The 21,638-nt window shown below is 39.5% G+C and overlaps 2 protein-coding genes across 7 annotated transcripts in view; both read right to left on the bottom strand.

The window, feature by feature from the left end:
• The window catches only part of sergef (secretion regulating guanine nucleotide exchange factor), a 39,312-nt gene extending 26,435 nt beyond the window's left edge, over positions 1 to 12,877 (bottom strand). For 3 of the 5 annotated variants that reach the window (XR_016114979.1, XM_088996415.1, XM_088996413.1), the window contains exons 1-10: positions 12,456 to 12,877; positions 12,059 to 12,197; positions 9,862 to 10,014; positions 9,608 to 9,702; positions 9,222 to 9,282; positions 9,030 to 9,143; positions 8,894 to 8,956; positions 6,317 to 6,475; positions 6,096 to 6,247; positions 1,991 to 2,027 (exon numbers count right to left, since the gene is read on the bottom strand). Coding sequence is in view for 3 of the 5 variants with exons in the window: in XM_088996415.1 (XP_088852541.1) it covers positions 1,991 to 2,027; positions 6,096 to 6,247; positions 6,317 to 6,475; positions 8,894 to 8,956; positions 9,030 to 9,143; positions 9,222 to 9,282; positions 9,608 to 9,702; positions 9,862 to 10,014; positions 12,059 to 12,197; positions 12,456 to 12,497 (1,015 nt within the window). In the remaining 2 variants the exon portion in view is untranslated. Of the gene's footprint in view, positions 1 to 1,990; positions 2,028 to 6,095; positions 6,248 to 6,316; positions 6,476 to 8,893; positions 8,957 to 9,029; positions 9,283 to 9,607; positions 9,703 to 9,861; positions 10,015 to 12,058; positions 12,198 to 12,455 lie in introns of all 5 variants that reach the window. The other 2 variants (XR_016114978.1, XM_088996412.1) reach the window with 1 other exon arrangement.
• Positions 12,878 to 13,023: 146 nt separating this feature from the next.
• On the bottom strand, positions 13,024 to 21,163 carry tph1a (tryptophan hydroxylase 1 (tryptophan 5-monooxygenase) a). 2 transcript variants are annotated; one of them, XM_088996410.1, is made up of 11 exons: positions 20,917 to 21,159; positions 18,497 to 18,628; positions 16,593 to 16,776; positions 15,707 to 15,807; positions 15,561 to 15,628; positions 15,270 to 15,466; positions 15,075 to 15,210; positions 14,875 to 15,001; positions 14,697 to 14,792; positions 13,484 to 13,617; positions 13,024 to 13,400 (listed from the first exon to the last, which is right to left on the bottom strand). In XM_088996410.1, the coding sequence occupies exons 1-11, from the start codon at positions 21,004 to 21,006 to the stop codon at positions 13,226 to 13,228; spliced, it is 1,440 nt and encodes a 479-aa protein (XP_088852536.1). In that variant the 5' UTR covers positions 21,007 to 21,159; the 3' UTR covers positions 13,024 to 13,225. The 2 variants fall into 2 exon arrangements, with proteins under 2 accessions (XP_088852536.1, XP_088852537.1); XM_088996411.1 differs by lacking the exon at positions 18,497 to 18,628 and having other exon boundaries at positions 20,917 to 21,163.
• Positions 21,164 to 21,638: the final 475 nt, after the last annotated feature.

Raw genomic sequence — 21,638 nt, 5'->3', positions numbered from 1 at the left:
GGCCCTTTCGCACCTTCCACCGCAGACCATAAATCCAATCGGTGGGGACTATTTCCTTAGGTGGACTGTATACGTGGAAAGGCCGATATCATGAGGAGCATGCAGAGCAGCGCTCATGGTTGGTTTCCGCCTGACCTACTTGAGCACCAGAAATAGCAGCACTCAGGTTTTTACTTTCAATCCGGTTTTGCTATTTCATTGCTCCTGCCACCGCCACGCTCAAGACAGCTGGAAGAAACGTGGGGAGCGCGGCGGAGGGAGTGAGTGACATGAGGTTGACTGGAGCCTTCTTTTGCCTTCTCATACTTTGAAGCGGGGGCGGGCTACACACAACCCATACTCGGGTCTGACTCTAAATCATTCATTTACTCCAATAGGACATGTAACACCCCTTTTGGAATCGACGAATATTATAAAAATCGAATATAGTCCATTTAACTCTTTCACTGCCATTGACGAATGTATTCAGGAATTGAAAATATGACAATGCGCCATTCAATTTGTTCGGGTTTTGTTTTTTCATGTTTGGGTACAGATAAAGCGCTGGCCATGGCCAGTAGCGTGGTAGTATGTTCAATAAAGTCCCTATCCCGCCTGTCCCTGACTGCTAATTGGTTGTTTACGAAAATTCTCGGATGAATGACAGACTCTTTTTGTTTCCACTCCAAACAGAAAAACGTGTGGAGGAATTCAAATTAACTGCAGATCTGTCCAAATTCGCCACAATTTAGCGATCCAGAGGCCTCTGAAGGACCCTTCCCGCAAAAGAGTCTTTTGGAGAACGCTGTTAACTCATTCACTGACATCCACAAATTTAATCGGGAATTGAAAATATGACTGAGAGCGCCATTCCCGAATTTGTTTGGGTTTTGTTTTTTCATACTTGGGTGTTCATATAATTTAGGAAATAACATTTTTTTCTGATGAAAGAAGAGAGTCTAAGGTCTCTTACGATGCATGGAATGTTTATGTAGTCCCAAAACTTTTATGGGTCTTGGAATTTGAGTGAAAACGACAAAAACCCTGGCACTTGAGTGGACACATTTTTGCACGTCTGGCAGTGAACGAGTTAACTTTTTTTTTTATAAAGAGTGTAACTAAACTTCAGATTTGATATAATCTATGAATGAACAAGCCCGCCTGTCTGTTTACTAAATTAAATGCGGCCTCTGAGCACAAACGTCACCCCATCTCTGGTCTTTAGGAGAGCTGATACTGACGGCACATTCATGCTCATTATTTTCCCGTTCTGACAGCCCATCCGAATAAGATACAATGCAGCATTTTAAAAATACCTCACAGATGCTTTGAAGGAACATTCTGCTCGTGTTTTATCTGCCTCCGATATATTTATACACACTCTGATGTAACAACTGGGTCAGTGTTCAAAATTTAATGTTAAGAAAAATTAAACTTCTAAAAATTCCATCATGCAACTTGGTTGCTATAACGCAGGGAATGAAAGGTACAAATCATTGTATATTTGATGAGGAAGCACAAGCAGATGTGTTGGCTTCTTGTTCGGGAATGTGTATTTTACTCTCGTGTATCTTAACGTCACTTTTCCTCTAACAGGAAAAAGTCGTCAGAAAATCTGTGTGTGATTAATCCAGCTCATTTACGGGTCTGTTGGCATAATTGCATTTGTCAGTGATCCTCATCCGAGCGAGCCGTGATTACTTCCTTCTGGGAAAGGCCACGCAACGGTGAAATGACCTCAGAAATCTTCGGTACTCAGTCAACAGAATGATAAATGTTTCACAATGGCGTGATATCACGAACGAGTTGCACAATATGCCTAGTAAAAGTCAAAAACACTCATTTATTTCTTCCTTCTCTTGTTTCAACTACCGTGGCATAATCACATGAACGGCGTTTACTTCCAGCACAGTTGTGTTGGCATCTCGTCCAGATTTTTACTAATCTTCCATAATTTAAGACAACATCATCAAACACTCAGTTTTACTGAATTTGGAAGGAGAGTACTCACCTACAATGGCGAGGTTATGTTCAGATCCGCATGCAATCTGCAGGGGAAATAGACGAGACATTTAATCCACGGTGGAGGCGGACATTGAACTTTCACAAAAGACGTCATTGACAAAGACTGCTGAGCTACAGCACACATGTAAACTAAGATGAGATATTTTAAACTTAAATCATTTTCAGACACCAACCCCTCAAAAAAAAAACAACAACAAAAACAACAGTAATCTTCTTTGAAAGGTGAATTTAACTTGGGGAATTGAAAATATGACGTCGATCGCCATTCCTGAATTTGAAAAAAAATAAAGCGCTGGCCACAGCCTCTGGCAATGTTTTTCCTTTGTACAAGGGGGTAGCATTTCCCTTTTTTTCCATGTTAGTGCTTTGTTCCAGCTTTAGCTGTTGTTAAAGTACTATCTATATACCTATATGTATGTACAGACGCTCCCCAACTGACAAACGAGATACGTTACGAACAGTTGTTCGTAAAGTGAATTCGTTCGTAAGTTAATTCAGTGCTGTATTTTGTAGGTTTAAAGGACAACCGACACCTCCGGACCAGTTGCGTCCATAATTTGTCAAATGACTTCTACTGAGCACATTTTACAAAGATTCCACCGCGTATAACTATATTTTACGTTTTAAGACTTGCGCTGAATATTCATGAAGTCTTGTTTTTGAGTTGATGACGATGCCCTAAGTGACGTCACGGAGGGAACGCCCCAGACCGAGAAAGCGACACACAATGCATTTTGGGTACTTTTTTTCGTCTGAAAACACCGTGTTGATCGCGAAATTAGAAGGAAAACTACATAAATAACGCAATGGTGAATCGTTGTGTGTCACAGCCAATTGCGGTAACACGCATAGAGAAGGTATAAGGTTACACAAATTCTCAGCGGACAAATCAGCCCATTTCCAACAGAGCTTGTGCGCCATCTTTTGCATTTTCTGGCCGCTACATTGGAGTCCAGACCGCTCGAATTGATACAAAAGAACTTCTTTCATCGATTGCAAAGTTTTATGCTTTCCTCTTCAGAACTATTGGATTGGATTTGCCTTCATTAGTCTCGCAGTGGAGAAATTTATATTTCATAGCAGCAAAGTTATTTGAATCATATTCATAACTAGATGAGTAACAAGAAAGCATCTTCTCCGAATCTGAACTCTCTGAAGCTATGGTTTTCTTCTGGAGCAAGGCAGTTTGTGAAGGAGTATCCTGGCATGACATCACGGACAAGCGGGCGGGACTTTCTGCATAACCCCAGTTCCGAGCTCATTTTGAAATAGTTTTGGGACACTAAGTCATTTTTATTGGTGTTTTGCATGTGGCTAAAAATATCAGCCTGTGTGTTTTTTGGGTATTTTAGATGCTATAAAACGTTTTTCTGATGTCAGATAGGAAACAACAACAAAAAAATGGTGTTGGTGGTCCTTTAAAGTGGATATAAGTATGTTTAAGGCTTGTATAAGTGACCTGTATTGGTTTGTACCGGAAAATAAACATTTAATAAAATATATGCTAGATAATGATATGCACATGTACAACTGGAGAGAATGCTACATATGTTACTACTACAACTCAAATGTTCGTAAGTAGGGGAGCGTCTGTATTTCATTGTATTTTGGACAGCCACCCTCATTTCAAGCTCATATAACTCCATACCTATTTAATTTAGGAATGAAGTCTTTTTCCATAAGGAGGGAGCATTTCCCTTTTTTCCCATGTTAGCGCTTTGTTCCAGCTTCAGCTGTTGGTTCAGCGCTATATAACCCAATATGTATGTATTGCATAGGATTTTGGAGAGCCGCACTAATTTCAAGATCATATAACTCCAGACCCATATAATTTAAGAAATAACATTTTTTTTCTGATAGAGAAAGAATAGAGTCTAAGGTTTCGTACGCTGCATTGAAAGTTTATGCAGTCCTAGAAGTCAATATTGTGTGGGTCCTGAAATTCGAGTGACAATGACTAAAACCCTCGTACTGGAGTGGACACATTTTTGAACATTGTCTGGCAGTGGATGACTTCATCGGTTGAATATTGGTCATGAAAACGGGTAGCTGTCTTACTCGAACAAAACATTGCTCTATAGCCAGAGGAGTTAACGCCAAGCATGAGAATTTTCCTGAGTGGGACTGCCGCTATGTCAGTGAGACGGTAAGCAACAAACACACGGATCTGCCGGCCATACGAGCAAAAAAAAAAAAAAAAAAAAAACGTTTAAAAGGCTGGAAACAAACGGAAACTACAACTTGAGCAAGTCAGAAAATGGATATGAACAAAACTTTGACAGGAAAGAGAATTTTGCTGAGTAACAATTTTTTTAACAATGGCTTTTTTTCTGGGGGCTTCTTGAGAAGAAACAAAAGTTCTGGTCAAGTGGAATTTTATTTTCAAATCAGTTAAATTAAACATTTTACCATGATTTTTCTTTTCCCTAATATCATTCATGTTTTTATAAACATAGATCGTATAAACACACATTCAAATTCTTTATTTGGACAAATTCAATTTCCACAGAAAAAAAGCTATAACGCTCTACAACAAAGAACATACTTGATTATTGCTAGAAATATGTTGTAACTTGTTAAAAGTATTAATGTTTACATATGATTCATATGATTTTGTTAATAAAATTGTGCAATGAAATATTACAAACGCATGTTTTTTATTCTCAGTAAGGAAAAATTGAGCCGTGAGTCAGGTCACAGGTGTCTCGAAGGTTGACATGTATGTGACACTACCAGCAAATGTAGAAATCCACGTGTGAGCAGAGAGGTCTCTGTGAGCTGCAATACACGTCTGTAGTTTTCTCCTATTGTCATCATCTTTACAAATTGGCCTTTGTCTGCTGATTTCAACTTCAGAGTGACAAGTAAGTTCAACGACAGGGTTATTATTTGTTATGCTCACATGCCTCATAAAAATGTGACAGCTAACTAAACATCAACCCTGTGGGTGTGGATGCACATCACGCAAACCCCCACCGGGCTAGGAGATTTATTGTCCACTCAGCAAATCCATCGTCACCTATAGCTTTACGCACGTAAGGTGACGGCACAATGACATTCGCCGTGGTGGCCGCATTGACAATCCCCACGCATTGGATAAGGGCAATCTGGAGTTCACCCTTTTCCAACCTTGAGATCTGCTTTATGAGCAGCCCTCTCCTGTCATACAGCAACCATTTGGAATACAGATTAACTGCCATGCAGCCATATAATGGCACCTACGGTAGAAGAAAACTGACTGGGCAAAATATTTAATGGCTCTCCAGCCTGTGGATGATAATGGCAATGAGTGCATGTTTTTTTATTACGCATATAATGATTATTACATCAAAGTGTCTCACTTTCACTTGGTGAACTGCGACACGTCCAATACTAAACTTTCAGTTTCCTTGCGATCTATTTATGGGTGTTGGCTGCCTCCTGCTGGATAACTAAAGCACTACATGATAAACACCTGTCTGACCTGAGTGAAAATTGTCAGAAAGTCAACGTTGTTGGTTTTGCAGTTCTGTCAGTTTTGCAGTATATTAACTCATTCACTGCCAGACAATGTGCAAAAATGTGTCCACTCCAGTGCCAGGGTTTTTGTCATTGTCACTCGAATGCCAGCACCCACAGAATATTGAGTTTTAGGACTGCATCAACATTCAATATAGCATTAGAAACCTCAGACTCTCTTCTTTCATTCGAAAAAAGAGCTAATTCCTGAATTATATGGGTCTGGAGTTATATGAGCTTGAAGGGTGGGTGTCCAAAATACAATGCAATCCATACGTACATATTGGTTTATATATAGATAGAGCTTTAACAACAGCTGAAGCTGGAACAAAGCACTAACATGGAGAAATATGGAAATGCCGTGGAAGGGAAAAACCATTGCCAGAGGTCTGGCCAGCGCTTTATCGGCATCCAAGCAAGATAAAAAAATCAAAACTGAACTAATTCATGAATGGCGCTCTACGTCATATTTTCAATTCCCGAATAAATTCCTGAATGGCTGTGAATGAGTAAACGAGATACAAAATGAAAAAATTGACCCACGAAGCGTGATGTGAAACCGCAAATATTGAGCTTTGTACGATAAGTCTCACCTGTGTTGCTCCAAGGAGGACATTCACCTCAGTTGGCAGGAAAGTCTGTCTGCAGTTGTCTCCTAATGGATGCTCAAAATTGGGGACATCTGTCACAGGTTGGCCCAGTTGACCGTAATTTCCTCTGCCCCAAGTGAAGACTCTGCCAGTCTCTGCAATTTATGGCTGTAAGAATGGCACATGTGGGCTGCAAAAAACATTTTTTTTAAACTGCAGCTTACCTGTTTGGGCAATAATATGAGTCCAACCGCTCCATACTTTCATTACTTTCTCTCCATTCAGGAGTGAGCGCTTCAGCAGAGTGGGAGTAGACAAGAAGGTCTCAGTGGCCGTCAGCTGGTTGTGCTTGTTGCTTCCCCACAGGAATAAATCCCCATCTCCTGCATATACCGAAAGGGGCAACATTCGTCTTCATTTGGCAGCGGCAAAGCAGTAATCAGGAGCCACTGATCTACTAATTACAGGACAGACTAGAAAGAAGATGGTTACATGACAGTTCAACAGTGCAAACTTGAAGGCATTGCAGACAGAAAAATATTTGATATACATTCATGTAGATATATGGGCTTAATTTAAGTTCTTTTAACAACCTTTAAATATTAATTTACTTTTTTATGGCCTTAGGGGACCATTTCACCAATACAAAGATGGACACTTAGAAGATACAGTACATTGGTTCTTTGAAATCCAAGTTTAATTCTTATTCTAAATAGCTTAAATAATACTATATGTATATCAGTGCACAGGAAGAAAATGATGCTATCAGCGACTTGGTATGTTTTTTTGTAACCAGACCTGTTAGCGAGTGGTAACGTGTTGCTGCTGTGTTACTGCCGCGTCTCAGTAACTTTTACCAGCATGTTTTTTTTAACCAGCCCTGTTAGGGCAGTGTTACTACCGTAATGGTTGCCGCGTTACAGGCACCGTTTTGACAAGTTAGGTTAAAACTATTTCTATGTACCTTTTAAATTTGGGCACATGCGGCTTATAGACAGATGCGATTTATCTCATCTCATCTCATCTCATTTTCCGTACCGCTTATTCCACATTAGGGTCGCGGGGGTTGCTGGAGCCTATCTCAGCTGTCTTCGGGCACGAGGCGGGGGACACCCTGAATTGGTTGCCAGCCAATCGCAGGGCACACAAAGACATACAACAGTCACTCTCACACTCACACCTAGGGACAATTTGGAGTGGTCAATCTGCCTGCCATGCATGTTTTTGGAGTGTGGGAGGAAACCGGAGGACCCGGAGAAAACCCACGTGGGTCCGGGGAGAACATGCAAACTCCACACAGGGAGGCCGGACCGGGACGCGAACCGGCGACCTCTGCACTGTGAAGCCGTTGCGCTAACCACTCAACTACCGGGCCGCGATTTATGTATTTACAAAATGTTTTTTCCTTTAAAAATGTACAGGGTGTGGCTTGTAATCAGGTGCGCTCTATAGTCCGACAATTACGGTACTGTACTGAAATAGAGTGCAATACAAATATATACCAGCACACCACCACATCGATGCTATTCGTCAGCCTACCTATAGCGTTTCCCATTACGAGTTAGCATTCGGCAAGCATACTCTAAATTATGTGATGTTTTTTAAGTACACGTGTAATTCTCTTTATTTTTATGAGATTTGTAACGGATTACAGTGATACCTTGGCTTACGAACTTAATTGGTTCACAGACAGAGTGTGTAAGTGTGTCTCCCAAAAAATAATTTCCCATAGGAAACCATTAAAATGAGAATAGTCAATTCCCAGGTCCCCATAAAACATAATTTTCTACTTTCTTATTTTCTATGCCTTAAAACGACACAAAATATACCTTATTTTATGTAGAATAAATGTGCTATGGTATGATAATGAAAGAAATAAACTGTATTGTATAATAAAATCGTTTTATTTACCTTTGTGATGGTCGTTGATGGCTTGATGGAATGGAGCGGCCGGTTTCCTCCGCGTTAAACACTTGATGAGGAACGTAACCTTCTTCTTTTACCATCTTGAGGAATGATCCCTTGTAGGTGCTTTCTCTGCGATCATTTTATCTAGTTCCTCATCAATTGTGTTCTGTTTAGCTGGGTTGATAGCTTTTTGCATCAGGTGTACAGATGGCTTGTGCGGGTTGTTTGTGGAGCCTGACTGATGGGATATTTTAACCTTGCAGTCTACACTTTGCTTTTGAACTATCAAAGTTGAAACTCTCTCACTGTCATCTGCCTGTCTCTTTAATGGTTAACACCAACTCCCCTCACTGCTGCGTTCTTGACCAATCACGTGGCTTTAACCAAAGACTGGGGGCAGGGAATGGAGGAAAAAAAAAGTTGGCAGCCATTTTCTTTTTTGAGAATGGTTTCACTCTCTCTCTGTCTGGAACCCCCCGTCCCCCTCACTGTTGCATTCTTGACCAATCACGTGGCTTTAACCAAAGACTGGGGGCGGGGAATAGAGGACAAAAACAGTCGGCTGCCATTTTCTTGTTAGGAGAATGGGCTCGTTCGCGAACGACACATGACTCGTTGTGGCAGCTCCGTGTGTATCCCAAAAAATAGTTCGTATGCCAAGGTAAAATGTTCATAAATTTAACCTTTGTAAACTGAAAAGTTCATAAGCCATGGGGTTCGTAAACCGAGGTATCACTGTATTTTATTACAGACAGTGGCGTTATTGGTTGTTTAATTCGTGACATGTTTGGTCGTGTACTTACGCCTTCATCAGAACTTAACAGAACTACTCTTTATTTTTAGGTTTAGTTTGATAGTAAGCTTTAACTAAGAAATGCATTAACAAGAGTTACCTGTCAGGCATACACAATGCGCAGAGCCCGCAGTGACAACACGAGCCATCTTCTGATCCAGACCTGAAACATGGCCACAAAAGACATGATGCGAGAAATCATTCCTCTCTATTCTATTGACAAACATTTTTCTCACCTGGCACCAGAGAAGGAACCTTGGAGTTGTGATGTGATGGAACAGGGTTTGGATTCAAAGCTCTCTTGGCAAGGCTATGGAGACCTGTCCCCCACTGGTAGACACACCCTGAGTCTAGGTGTAAAACAGAGGATGAGATTGGACAGTATTTATTACAGACAGTAAACAGAGTCATCCAGTTAGAATGCATACCTGCAACTGCAAGAGCGTGCCGGAGGCCAGCTGTGACGTTCACGACATGTTCCTTTAGACCCTAAGAATGAGCAACAAGATAAATTACAAGAGACAAGATAAGGTGCAACTGAAAATTTAACAATGACATGACATTCAGTTCGTTGTAAAATAACTTGAAAAATAATCCTCCATTTAGATTCAACTGTTAGAGCTAATAGTCTTTTCTGGATAGTGCAAATGTTCGTATCATTGTGGTAAGTAAGGGTATTGTGGCAAGGACAGGCTCTTCAACAAAATAAAATAAATAATAATAATAATAATAATAATAATAATAATAATAATAATAATAATAATAATAATAATAATAATAATAATAATAATGGCTGCCTCAACTATGTGCTCACCTCAACAAGCACCAGTTCTGCAGAGTGCGAAGTCATCGGACCAATACCCAGCTGTCCAAACACGTTGGAACCACACGCTAAGATGTTGCCACAATCTGCGTGGAAAAAGATGATTAGTAGTGTGCTCAAAATTATCAGGTTTCCACGGCTTAACTCTAAATAGTCATACTTCATCTTGGTGATATGTGGTTCTTTCAGGGAAGTTAGTGAAAAGGACAATAATATGTCAAAAGTGAAATGCTGTTATTAATCACCAGTAAGAAAAAGAGTAAAATCCCAGCCACAGGCAACATTTGTGACCCGCTGATTCAGGCTTGAGCAGTGCTGAAGTGTTGAGCAGTTGGCAGTGTGGCCGAGTCCAAGCTGGCCTCTGTGATTTTGCCCACACACAAACGCCTCTCCGTCATCTGTACGAAAGCACACGATGATGAAACTTTTTTGTTTACATTTACCCTAAAACCCCTTAAACAAACTAAACACTTCATGACAAACTGACCCATTATGAGATATTGATGTTGTTGTGGTTTAAATAAAAGGGGAGGGTCACTGTACAGTATATGCTTTAGAGGTGGGAAACGAGTCACACAAATCAACCCCTGCCAGATGTAAGGCTTTCTTTGGCTCTTGCTTCGATAAGACTCTACAAAAGACTCAACAAGATTTTGACCCAGTAATCATGAGTTCCTAACATAATTTGAATTTGGTGAAAAGGTTTGATCAGCCGTCATCTGTACTTCTTTGAAGGTTTCGATGTTTCGCTTCTTATCCAAGAGGCTTCGTCAGCGAACTAAGGTCTTTTGCTGGTAGTTTCGGCCCTATATATATCCCTACTGTCCAGACATGGTGGTGCCAGACTCTGTTATGATTGGTCCCTGCTCTCAGATTTGGGGGAGCAGAGGACTTCTATTGTCCCGACTGATTACTTTTATTGTCTTGCCTGTGTATAAGGTCTACGACTGGCCTGATTTCCCCATTTGCTTTGGTATCACCTTGTCAGCATAACTAAGCCTATGTTGCCTATGACGTCTGTTGTACAAACGATCCAAATTGAACCCCAAGAATAGGGAATGAAACCAAAAATTCAAAAGATACTAAAAGGAGAGGAGTAGCAGTACTTTACTTTGCAGGAGTTTCAGAAAAACTACAAAGAGTCCTTTAGCAACACAAAATTCCTACTTATTTCAAACCGATAAACACTTTAAGGCAAAAATGAGTGCATCCAAAAGATAGGCTGCCAAATGAAAAACAAAGTAATGTAGTTTATTCAATACATTGTAAGAATGAAAATTGTAAAGAGCAGTACATTGGGCAGACGAAACAAATTGTCAAAAAAAACATCAACATTGCATAACCCTAACCCTAACCCTAACCCTAACCCTAACCCTAACCCTAACCCTACATATGCACCTAAAAGCTAGCAACCACTCATTTGACGACAATGAGGTTAAAATCTTAGTGAAATAAAATAGACGGTTTGAAAGGGGAGTAAAGGTATTTTCATAAAACAGCAAAATCCTTCACTAAATCGCATTGGTGGGGTGAGGTTAAATTTGGATCGTTTGTACAACTCACTTCTTAGGCAACATAGGCTTAATTATGCTGATGAGGCGATACCAGGGCAAATGGGGCAATCAGGTCAGTTGTATACCTCATAATCAAGCAAGACAATAGAAGTAATCAGTCAGGACAAGAGAAGTAATCAGTGTAGCCGCAGGGAGTAGTCCTCTGCTCCCTCCAACCTGAGAGCAGGGACCAATCATAGCAGAGTCTGGCACCGCCACATCTGGACAGTAGGGATATATATATAGGGCCGAAACTACCAGCAAAAGACTTTAGTTTGTGACGAAGCCTCTTGGGCGAAACGTCCGACACCTTCAAAGAAGTACAGATGACGGCTGAAGAAACCTTTTCATCGATGGACTACTCCTGTACGACTGAGAGCTTACACAGACATTAATGAATTTGGATACAACAGTCATTTTTATGGGATCTGCTTGATGAAGAGAAAAAAAATGTGCAGGGCTCCTACTAATTACAACAACTACATTCATCTTAGTGTTTCGTTGCAAATCAAAATATTTGTTTTTATTTTCTATGTTTCTATGCCGGTTGTCTAAATACAGTACATGTACGTATTTCCTTGAAACCAGTCCACAGAGAAAAAATGTGTGGAAACCAGTTGGTTAACCCATAGATGGTCAAAATCATTAACAAACGTTAATGTCGATAAGGTTACACGTTTAATTTAAAAGATAAAGTAAGACCCAACATGGTTACTATTTTGGAGCCATCAAGAATATTTCACTGAAAATGTGCCGAGCACGTCTAACGAATCCAAATACGTAGAGATTCTGAATGCAATGCGTATAATGTGCGAATATGTTGTGACTGAATAAAATCGTCAGACTTTCGTAACACTAGTGAAGTCTTGCTTGACTATTGATGACTTACCAGTGACAACCACTGAGTGTCCCCCGCCACCGCAAATAGCCTGGACTGTCCTTCCATGCAGAACAACCTCATTCGAGAGCCGTGGAACTGACTGGTCCTCCTCATGCCCCTGTCCATGTTGCCCGTAACTGTTGGCCCCCTGACAGACGAATTTAACGTTCGCTGTCAAATCACTTTTTTTAGATTTGATTATGTCCAAACATTTCTTGAAGTTTGTTCGCTCGCCAAGAGGTTCCGTAGAATTTAAGCTAATTCGTTTTCAATTATTATTAAGCTAACAGTAGAAAAGCAAGATCGTTGACGTTATCAAAGTGTATGACAGCATCCATAAAGCTTAATAAAAACACAACTGGGTCCAAACGTATAGATTTAATATGATGTTAGGTTACAAACTTACCCAGGCGACGAAACAAAATTCCTGCTGCGAGCGGGTTGCCATGGGCCGTAAATGATTTCGTAATGGTAATTCGCGACAACGTCGTACATTTTCAGTACCGTAATACTGTACCAGACGTCCTCAAAACTGTTACTTGAAACTTGCAAGCAATTAATATTTTTGCATACATACGCCACACCATTAATCATGTATATAAATTGGTTTGTACAAAAATATTGCTTTTAATAATTCAGGAGAGCTGTAATTATATCTACTCTTTAAAAGGTAGCCCTATCACTAAAAGGTGTTGCATGGACGAAATATGTCAGGATAGACTACCAACATATTACATTGCTTGTATAATTTCCCTCAACATTACAGAAAAAGAAACATCATCCATACACAATAATAATATAAAGGTACAGTTTATATTTAATCACGGGTGCGGTGGAGATTAAATGAATACTGAAACAAGACAAAAAAACATCACAAAGTCATGCACAATAGCAGGCTAATAACAGGGTTGACTTGAATTTCTGGGAATTTCTGGGACAGAAGCAAACAAACATGTTGCAGGGTAGAAGCCACATGGATGAAAATGGTGCTTTATTGATTTCCGCAATTCACTGGTGTCATAGTATAAATGTCTTTGTACGTGAGAAGGACAACGGGGTGTTTTTACCAAAAATGAGTGAACATTCAATGTAATGAAACGATGGTAAGCAAGCAGCATGTCGAGAGCAGGGCTTGGAGGGTACGACACAAACGGACTGCAAGCAAGTTTTGAAATTTCAGATTCCGAGCTGCTTATTGAGGCGGTTCAGAGCGTCGCCCACAATGTCAAGCTCATGTCGGAGTTCCTCCACAACGCTATTGATGCTGGGTGTGTCTTTCAGCACATCCACGCTCTGGGTGTAGGGGTTGTACCGTACTGTGAAGGGACGCTTAATGGTCTTCGCAAACTCCCTGAAAGAAGACAATGCAATTTTCCTCTATATGTTATCATAGCTTGAAATTTGGATGAAGAATTGTGAGTAGATCATGTTTACCTCATCTTGACCTTGGCCTCCTCAAAGCTGTCTGACACAAAGTAAACATCTTGAAAGGTTGTAATGATGCATTCTTGTTTGGATGTAACTTTAGGGTCAAATGGCATGATCCTTGATTTTCCGGAAAGTGCATGCTGTAAAACAAAAACAAAAGACACTTTTGCAATGGCCAACAATTGATTGCCGGGGTTAAAAGGCAAACACAATTTAATCTACTTATTAACACTGTCTTATTTAATGGGAATATGCCAGTGCACCTTATATATTCAGTCTCCCATGAAAAAAAGCTACATTTGAAAGACATGTAAATTTGGACAAAGGAAAACCTGGATTCGGAATTAGGAATATATCTTTTGGCACAACATAAAAAAAAATATTTTCCCAGTAAATATTCATAATTGTAGATAATCAAGCAATATTTAATTTAACAATTGAAATTCATGTTACAGCAATAAATAAATACATAAATACATTTTAAAATGGATGAATAAATAAACAAATAAACAAAAAATAAATAAATAAATAAATAAATGACAAAGTAAACAAATAAAGGAATAAACGAATAAAAGAATAAATGAATAAATACATGAATAAATAAATAAATAAATAAATAAATAGTACTGTATTTTCCGGTGTACATGGCACGTCCAAAAGCCTTGATTTTATTCAAAATATGACCCTGCATCTTATACGCCGGTGCGTTTATATGTGAAGTAATATAAAAGGTCTCGCAACGACTGTCAGCAACCACCGACTCAATTTCCCCCTGTAGAAGAAGTAGTGCGCAACCCCAGCCTCCACTGTAGCGCATTATAAATGTGGTGTGTCTAATATTTGGAAAACGTTTATATATTTATATATTATATTTGGAAAACTTTTGTCATTCATTAGTCCAGTGCGCCTTATAAATCTACAGTAAAGTCTCGTTATATCGATATTCTCGGGAGTCCGAAAAAATATCGATATAACCGGGACTATCGATATATCCGACCCTGCTTGCATGTAATTTTCTCTGTGCGTGCATAGAAATAGTATCGATATAACCGGGACTATCGAAAAAGTTTCAAAATACACCATTCATTGGGGGTGTGCCTTATACTCTGGAAAATACAATAAATAAACAAACAAACAAACAAACAAATAAATAAATAAATAAATAAACAAATAAATAAAACACATTTTGTTTGGTCTTGTTTTTGGTCTTTGTTTGTACCTTCAGCTCACTGATGGAAGATAGCAGGCCAGCCCCATATGCTCTCAGCTGTCCTTCCTGTTTGCATAGGCCGAATTCTACTGTAAAAAAATAACACTGAAACGAAAAAAAGAGAAGAGCCATCAAAATACGATAGGCAGGCATAGATCGAATACCAGGCTTTCGCAATAGCACTCACAGTGGCCAATTTCTGAATAGAATCATCCGAGGCTCCCAATGAGGCAAGTCCGATCTCCTGGGAAAATTGTGCAAAACTGGGTTCAGCCAGTAGGGGGACATGACCCAGCAGCTCGTGACACGTGTCCCTGGATAATAACCAGTTTTTCCATGAATGCCCGCTTTCTTCAACACATTTACGTGCTGCTGCGTAATACTCACGGCTCAGGGGTGTATAAGGGGTCAGAGCTGTGTCGCACATACTGGGTGCAGTGGAAAACACGGAAGGCCAAGCCGGCCAGGAAGTCACGAGGGGACAGGTAGCCGGCCACGGGCCTGATGGTAAAGCCAGTGCGTTCTGGAGAAGGAAAACATTTTTATGATTTTGAAAGCAACACTACTTGAAATAAAACTCACCCTTGAGGAAGCGAGAAACATCCTCCAGTTGGGGAATGTTGTCTTCTCGACATTCACAGTATTTAGACAGCAGTGGCAGATTTTTCAAGTATTCCCTACACGCGTGGCTAGGGTACAACTTGTTGAGCTCTCTGTACACAAGACCCCAAGTCTTCACTTCCTCCTCTGTGAACTCTATGCGAGGAATCGGCTCACCGCTGCAGAAAACAAATCCCCCCGCCCCCGCCGACTCCTATTAATTTCGAGAAAAACATTCGCCTAATTCCAAAATGAGCCTTAACAAAAGCTTACTGTTTGTAGGCCATCGCAAGATCTGCAAAATATTTTCTTCTTCTGCGGTAGACGTTGTCCTTGAAACCCTGAAGGAGTCACAACAAAACAAATGACATGAGGTGAAAAATGCAACAGTGTAAGCAGAAGAAGTTGCTCCAACGTACCGGATGGTCAGCATCCAAATCAGAACCATACATCAGGACACGATTTGCACACTTGTCCAAGTCTGATATTTTCTTGGGGAACCATGGTACTTTATGCATATCTGGGAAAGCACTTGTGTTGATTAGAAAGTGATTGGCAACTTGCCTTAGGTAGAGTCCTAAAAATCCATACGTAACTCTACATCAATGAAAAGGTTTCTTCAGCCATCATCTGTACTTTTTTGAAGGTGTCGGACGTTTCTCATCCGAAGAGCTTCGTCAGCGAACTAAAGTTGTGCTGGTAACTCTGGCCCAATATATATCCCTAATGGACAGAGGTGGCGGTGCCAGACCTCTGCTCTGATACGTCCCTGCTCTAAGGTTGGGGGAGCACTAGACTACTCCCTGAAGCTAATCTGATTACCTCTTTTGTTCTGTCTGATTACCTCTAATGTTCTATGGCTGGCCCTGATTGCCCCGTTAGCTTTGGTATCACCTCATTAAGGTTTAATTTAGACCATGCTTGTAACAGACATATTGGTTGGTTATCACATAGGCTTAGTCATTCTAATGAGGTGATACCAGAGCTAATGGGGCAATCAGAGCCAGGGATAGAAAATTAAAGGTAATCAGGCAGGACAAAAGAAGTAATCAAATTAACCTCAGGTAATAGTCCTGTGCTCCCTCCAACCTTAGAGCAAGGATCTATCAGGGCAGAGTTATGGCACGGCCACCCCTGTCCATTAGGGATATATTTAGGACCAGAGTTACCAGCATAACTTTAGTTCGCTGACAAAGCTTTTCGGATGAGGAGTGAAACATCCGACACCTTCAAAGAAGTACAGATGACGGCTAAATAAAACCTTGTCATCGATGGACCACTTCTGTACGACGTAACTCTCCATACCTTGGTCCTGTAAACAGGAATTATCTGGAGGCTCCATGTCCACCAGGCTCACGTGCTTCCGTAGCAGCTGGATGATTTCATTGAGTTGTTCGTGGTTGCTATCGCAGTCCACAAAGATTTCAAACTCTGAATTGCGCCTTTTCGATTTCCTGGACTCAATGTGCACAAGGTTGACGTGATTTTCCTGCAAAGACAAGAACCGTGGTGAAATTTTCCTTACAGTTAAAATGTGTTTCACACATGGTAAAATTGTTTCAAATATGATTTCCGAGGTACGATATGATTCTGATTCTGAAAAGAATGTACAGACGCTCCCCAACTTATGAACGAGATACAGTATGTTCCAAACGGTCGTTCGTAAGGTGAATTTGTTGCTTCAGGGCTACATTGTGTATGTTTAAAGTTCGTATAAGTATATTTAAAGGACAACCGACGCCTCCGTGCAAGTTGTGTCCATAATTTGTAAAATCACTTCAAATGACTTCTACTGAGCGTATTTTACAAAGATTCCACGGCATATAGCTATATTTTACATTTTAAGACTCGCTCTGAATATTCAGGAAGTCTTGTTTTTGAGTTGGTGACGATGCCTGGTGTGACGTCACATCTGGAAGGCCCCTGACCGAGAAAGCAACACACAATGCATTTTGGGTACTTTGTTTGGTCTGAAAACTTTGTCTTGATCCGCGAAATTAGAAGGAAAACATAAATAACGCAATGGTGAATTGTTGTGTGTTGTACCCAGACTACTATTTGATACTAGCTGACACAAATTCCCAGCAGACAAATCAGCCCATTTTCAACGGGAGCTTAGGCGCCATCTTGTGCATTTTCGGGGACGCTACATTCGAATCCTGACGGCTCGAATTGATACGGGAGGACTTCTTTAATCGATTGTAAACATTTATGCTTTCCTCTTCAGAACTATTTCAATCATATTCAGAACTGGATGAGTAACAAGAAAGCATCTTCTCCGAATCTGAAGCCATTGTTTTGATTCTAGATTTAGAGCACAGGTGTCAAAATCAAGGCCCGCGGGCCAAATCCGGCCCGCCACATCATTTTTTTCGGCCCACAACCACAATAAGTCATTATTCTTGACATCAGATTTGAAAATGAGTTATTCATTAATTTGCTGTGTGCTCTATAAGTAATATTTGAAGGGATTTAAACATTTTAATGGGTTCCCCAAATTCATAACGGCCCTCGAGAGGAAACCATAACTACAATGTGGCCCGCGGCAAAAAATGACTTTGACACCCCTGTTCTAGAGCAAGGCAAGACGTCCTGGCGTTACGTCACGAACAAGGGGGCGGGACCTTCTGAAACTCGCCATCTCCGAGGTCATTTTGAAGTAGTTTTGGGACACTTTAACTCATTTTTATTGGTGTTTTGCATTTGACTAAAAATATCAGCCTACGTGTTTTGGGTATTTTAGATGCTATAAAACGTTAGGAAACAAAAAAATGGTGTTGGTTGTCCTTCAAGGTTCATATAAGTACATATGTATAGGCTTGTATAAGTAAACCTGTATTGGTTTGGACTGAAAAATAAACATTTAATGAAATATTTTTCACCAACCATATTGAATAATGGATGCACGAGATATGTAAGAATAAAAATGTCAAAGTTCTAAGCACGCTGGAGATATGTTTACACACTCGGGCACTGCGACGAACTGGGCAGAGGAAGCTGGATGCGGGATGGATGGATGCTGGGCGAGCTCGCACAGCACCTTACGTCGGTATTCGCGGCGGAGAGAAGAACACAAAATTTTACTTACAGCATCTCTGTCCGAACATTTTTCAACATACCCGCAAAAATGAATCTGTACCGTTGTTCGTAACTCCAATGTTCGTAAGTAGGGGGAGCGTCTACTCTATATCATGAAAACGTGTTCATACTTGGAAGAGTTTGAGTGCCTTCACAAGTCCTCCCACTTCATTCTTGAGTGAAAAGACAATTGTTGCTCTGCCTTTCTCTGGTATATTCTTCTCTGTGCTTTCTTCAATTTTTGTGAAGGTTGATTTGTTTATCTGGAATGAATAATTAATTGACCGTTACACTGATCATGAAATATAGCCAACTTGAGACACAAAGGAATTAACAATTTTGCTTGTTATAATTTGACGTTATCGCGAGCATAAGCCAGGATTTTGGAACTGATCAGCAAAAAATATATAGTAATAAAAATAAGAATAACAACAAGAATAATAAACATCATCATCATAATATTCACAATACTAATAAATAATAATGACAACAACAATAACCATAATAAGCATAATAATAATAATAATAATAATAATAATAAACATCATCATCATAATATTCACAATAATAATATAATGATATCAACGATAATGATAACAACAATACTACTAATACTAATACTAACACTAATAATAATAATAATAATAATAATAATAATAAGAGAGCTTACACAGATGAAATAATAATAATAATAGGTATTATCATCATCATATTCATAATAATAATCATCATCATCATAACCAGCACAATATTCATAATAATAATAATAATAACAAGAACGATAACGATAACAACAATACAACTACTACTACTTCTACCACTACTATTACTACTAATAATAATAATATAATAATAATAATAATAATAATAATAATAATAATAAGCATAATATATTTGCCAAAGGTGTAAAGTCGATTTTTAGCAAAAGTAATTTGCAAAATTTGCATATAAAACAAATCTTATTAATCAGTTCTTCAACTCAATGCAAATGGAAACTCCCATCACCCCTTTGGTTGAAAATATTTGCATTATCTTTGTAATTATGCTTACAAAATAAAAACGCGTTCTACGATCGCTCAGATGAAATATGCATCTCGAAGTACTGAAGAGCCACAAGTGCCCACAACCCAAGTACGAGCGGATGTTCAGCACATCATCACTGTAAAAAGCATTCAGCCATCTCCAAATCAGGAATACCATGTTGAACCCCAGTTATTTGTTTCCATTCGGTGAAGAAAACCAACACGGAAGTGTTCACATGCAGGCAGATAAGAACGTGGTAAGTATGTCAATGCCTCAGACAGACATAGAGAAGGTGTGCAGTGAGCACGCATGTGGAGATTAACGTCACAAGACTCTCATTTCAGAACCGGGGACAGTAACCTCACGTTGACGTACTTATGCTAACGCCATGGGAAAATGCATTACAATCCTGCTCTCACTGGCATACAAATAAATAAAAAAATAGCTAAATAACTAAATAAAAAATTGTTAAAAAAGCTTTGTCAAATGCAGTTTTAGAGTACCGGTACACAGACCGAAAAAAAATGATGCTGTTGAAATGTTTTATCTATTTATGTACACATTTTCCATTAAAATTGAGTTGCTGCCTACCACGTTTTGCCTTTCAAGCGTCGCACAGACCACCCGGGTGACGTTTCGGTGGATCCATGTCTGTCGAGCCCCTGAAAACATGACTGGATGAGGTTGCCTCGGGTGACCCCTTTGCGTCTCAGTTTAACCAAGATGAACTTGTCTCTGTTTCCTGAAATCGCTTTGCAGTACTGTAATCGCTTTTAGACGAAGGGAAAGCCTATTGTTAACCCCTGGTGGGCTCAATTCTGAACAGACAGCATTCATATTTTGTTCTCAGTGTGTCATAGTATCGGAAATGTTTCAGAAATGCAGACTGTATTTATTAAATTTGTGTACAATCTTTGTTAAGCACTTTGTTACAGCTTCAGCTGTTGTTATAGCGCTATATAAATAAATATGTATTGTATTGTATTGTATTGTACGTCGCAATTAATTTTGGAATCAGAAAAAAAACAATATAAAACAATAAATAAATAAACTAAAAAATAGGTATATATACAGTAAAGTCTCGTTATATCGATATCGGATATATCGATAGTCCCGGTTATATCGATACTATTTCTATGCACGCACGGAGAAAATTACATGCAAACAGGGTCGGATATATCGATAGTCCCGGTTATATCGATATTTTTTCGGACTCCCTTGAATATCGATATAACGAGACTTTACTGTATATATATACACACAATATATATATATACAAAATGTCAAAGCAACATTCAAAATTCTGGTCTCAAGTATTTTAACAAATGTTGCTATTATTGACATAAATTGCAAGTGTTTTGCTACTACTCCGAATCGCCCTCCTTTTGTGTGTTTTTCACTCAAAATAAGCGACTGAAATAAGGGGAAAAAAATCTCTAAAATACTTGATTGAATGATCATGCCCTGACTCCAAGTCACAAAATCCCTGTTCATCTTCTGATCAAAATATTGAAAATTCTCTTCTTACCTCATTGTTGAATAGTTTTTCTTCATAAGCATTATTCATGGAGTCAAAGGATCTTCCTCTCCGAGGTCCCTCGATCCTGTTGGAGTACATTTCAAAGTGCAGCTCGGTTTTATCCACCTCTACTTTATTTATTCACTCGATGCAGGTGGATTATCTGTGTAACCCCCTCTATGTAAAGTAGGATGTGTAACCCTGAGAAAAGCAAGCACGCCTTGCTATTTAACCACAGAGAGAACGAGGAGGGGGCTTGGGAGGGTAATAATCTCAGGGACAGCAGCAAATAAAAAAGGGCAGCATCACTTACGTAATTTGGGTGGGATAAAAAGGACTATTTAATAATTACTTATTCTTCAACAAAGATGTCAGAAAACAATTCTGGTTTTAGCAAACTTTTTTTAATGTTTGGGAAGTCATTCACGATGCACATGAAAAAAAAAATCAGGTTGCGATCAAACATGATGACGCGCAGACATTGATGTTGGAAAACCTTCGTGTTGTAGTTCATTCCTGTAGTTTAGGCTGAGAGGAGTTCAAGGTTTAAGATGATTTAAAAATACAGACCACCTGCCATCATTGTGCCCAATATTAACCCCCACCTCCACACCTCGTCTAACAACTCACCCTCCCCCATTCAAATCCACTGCTCTGCTTTGTAAGCAGCTCCACGTTTGGGTGCACATGACATCTATAATCTACATGTTTTGCTTTCTCTTAATCAGATC

This window comes from Hippocampus bargibanti, linkage group LG05 (genome assembly GCF_051943395.1).
Source record: "Hippocampus bargibanti isolate YZ-2025 linkage group LG05, ASM5194339v1, whole genome shotgun sequence".
NCBI classification, from domain to species: Eukaryota; Metazoa; Chordata; class Actinopteri; order Syngnathiformes; family Syngnathidae; genus Hippocampus; species Hippocampus bargibanti.
This window is presented reverse-complemented; position numbering and strand designations above follow the sequence as displayed.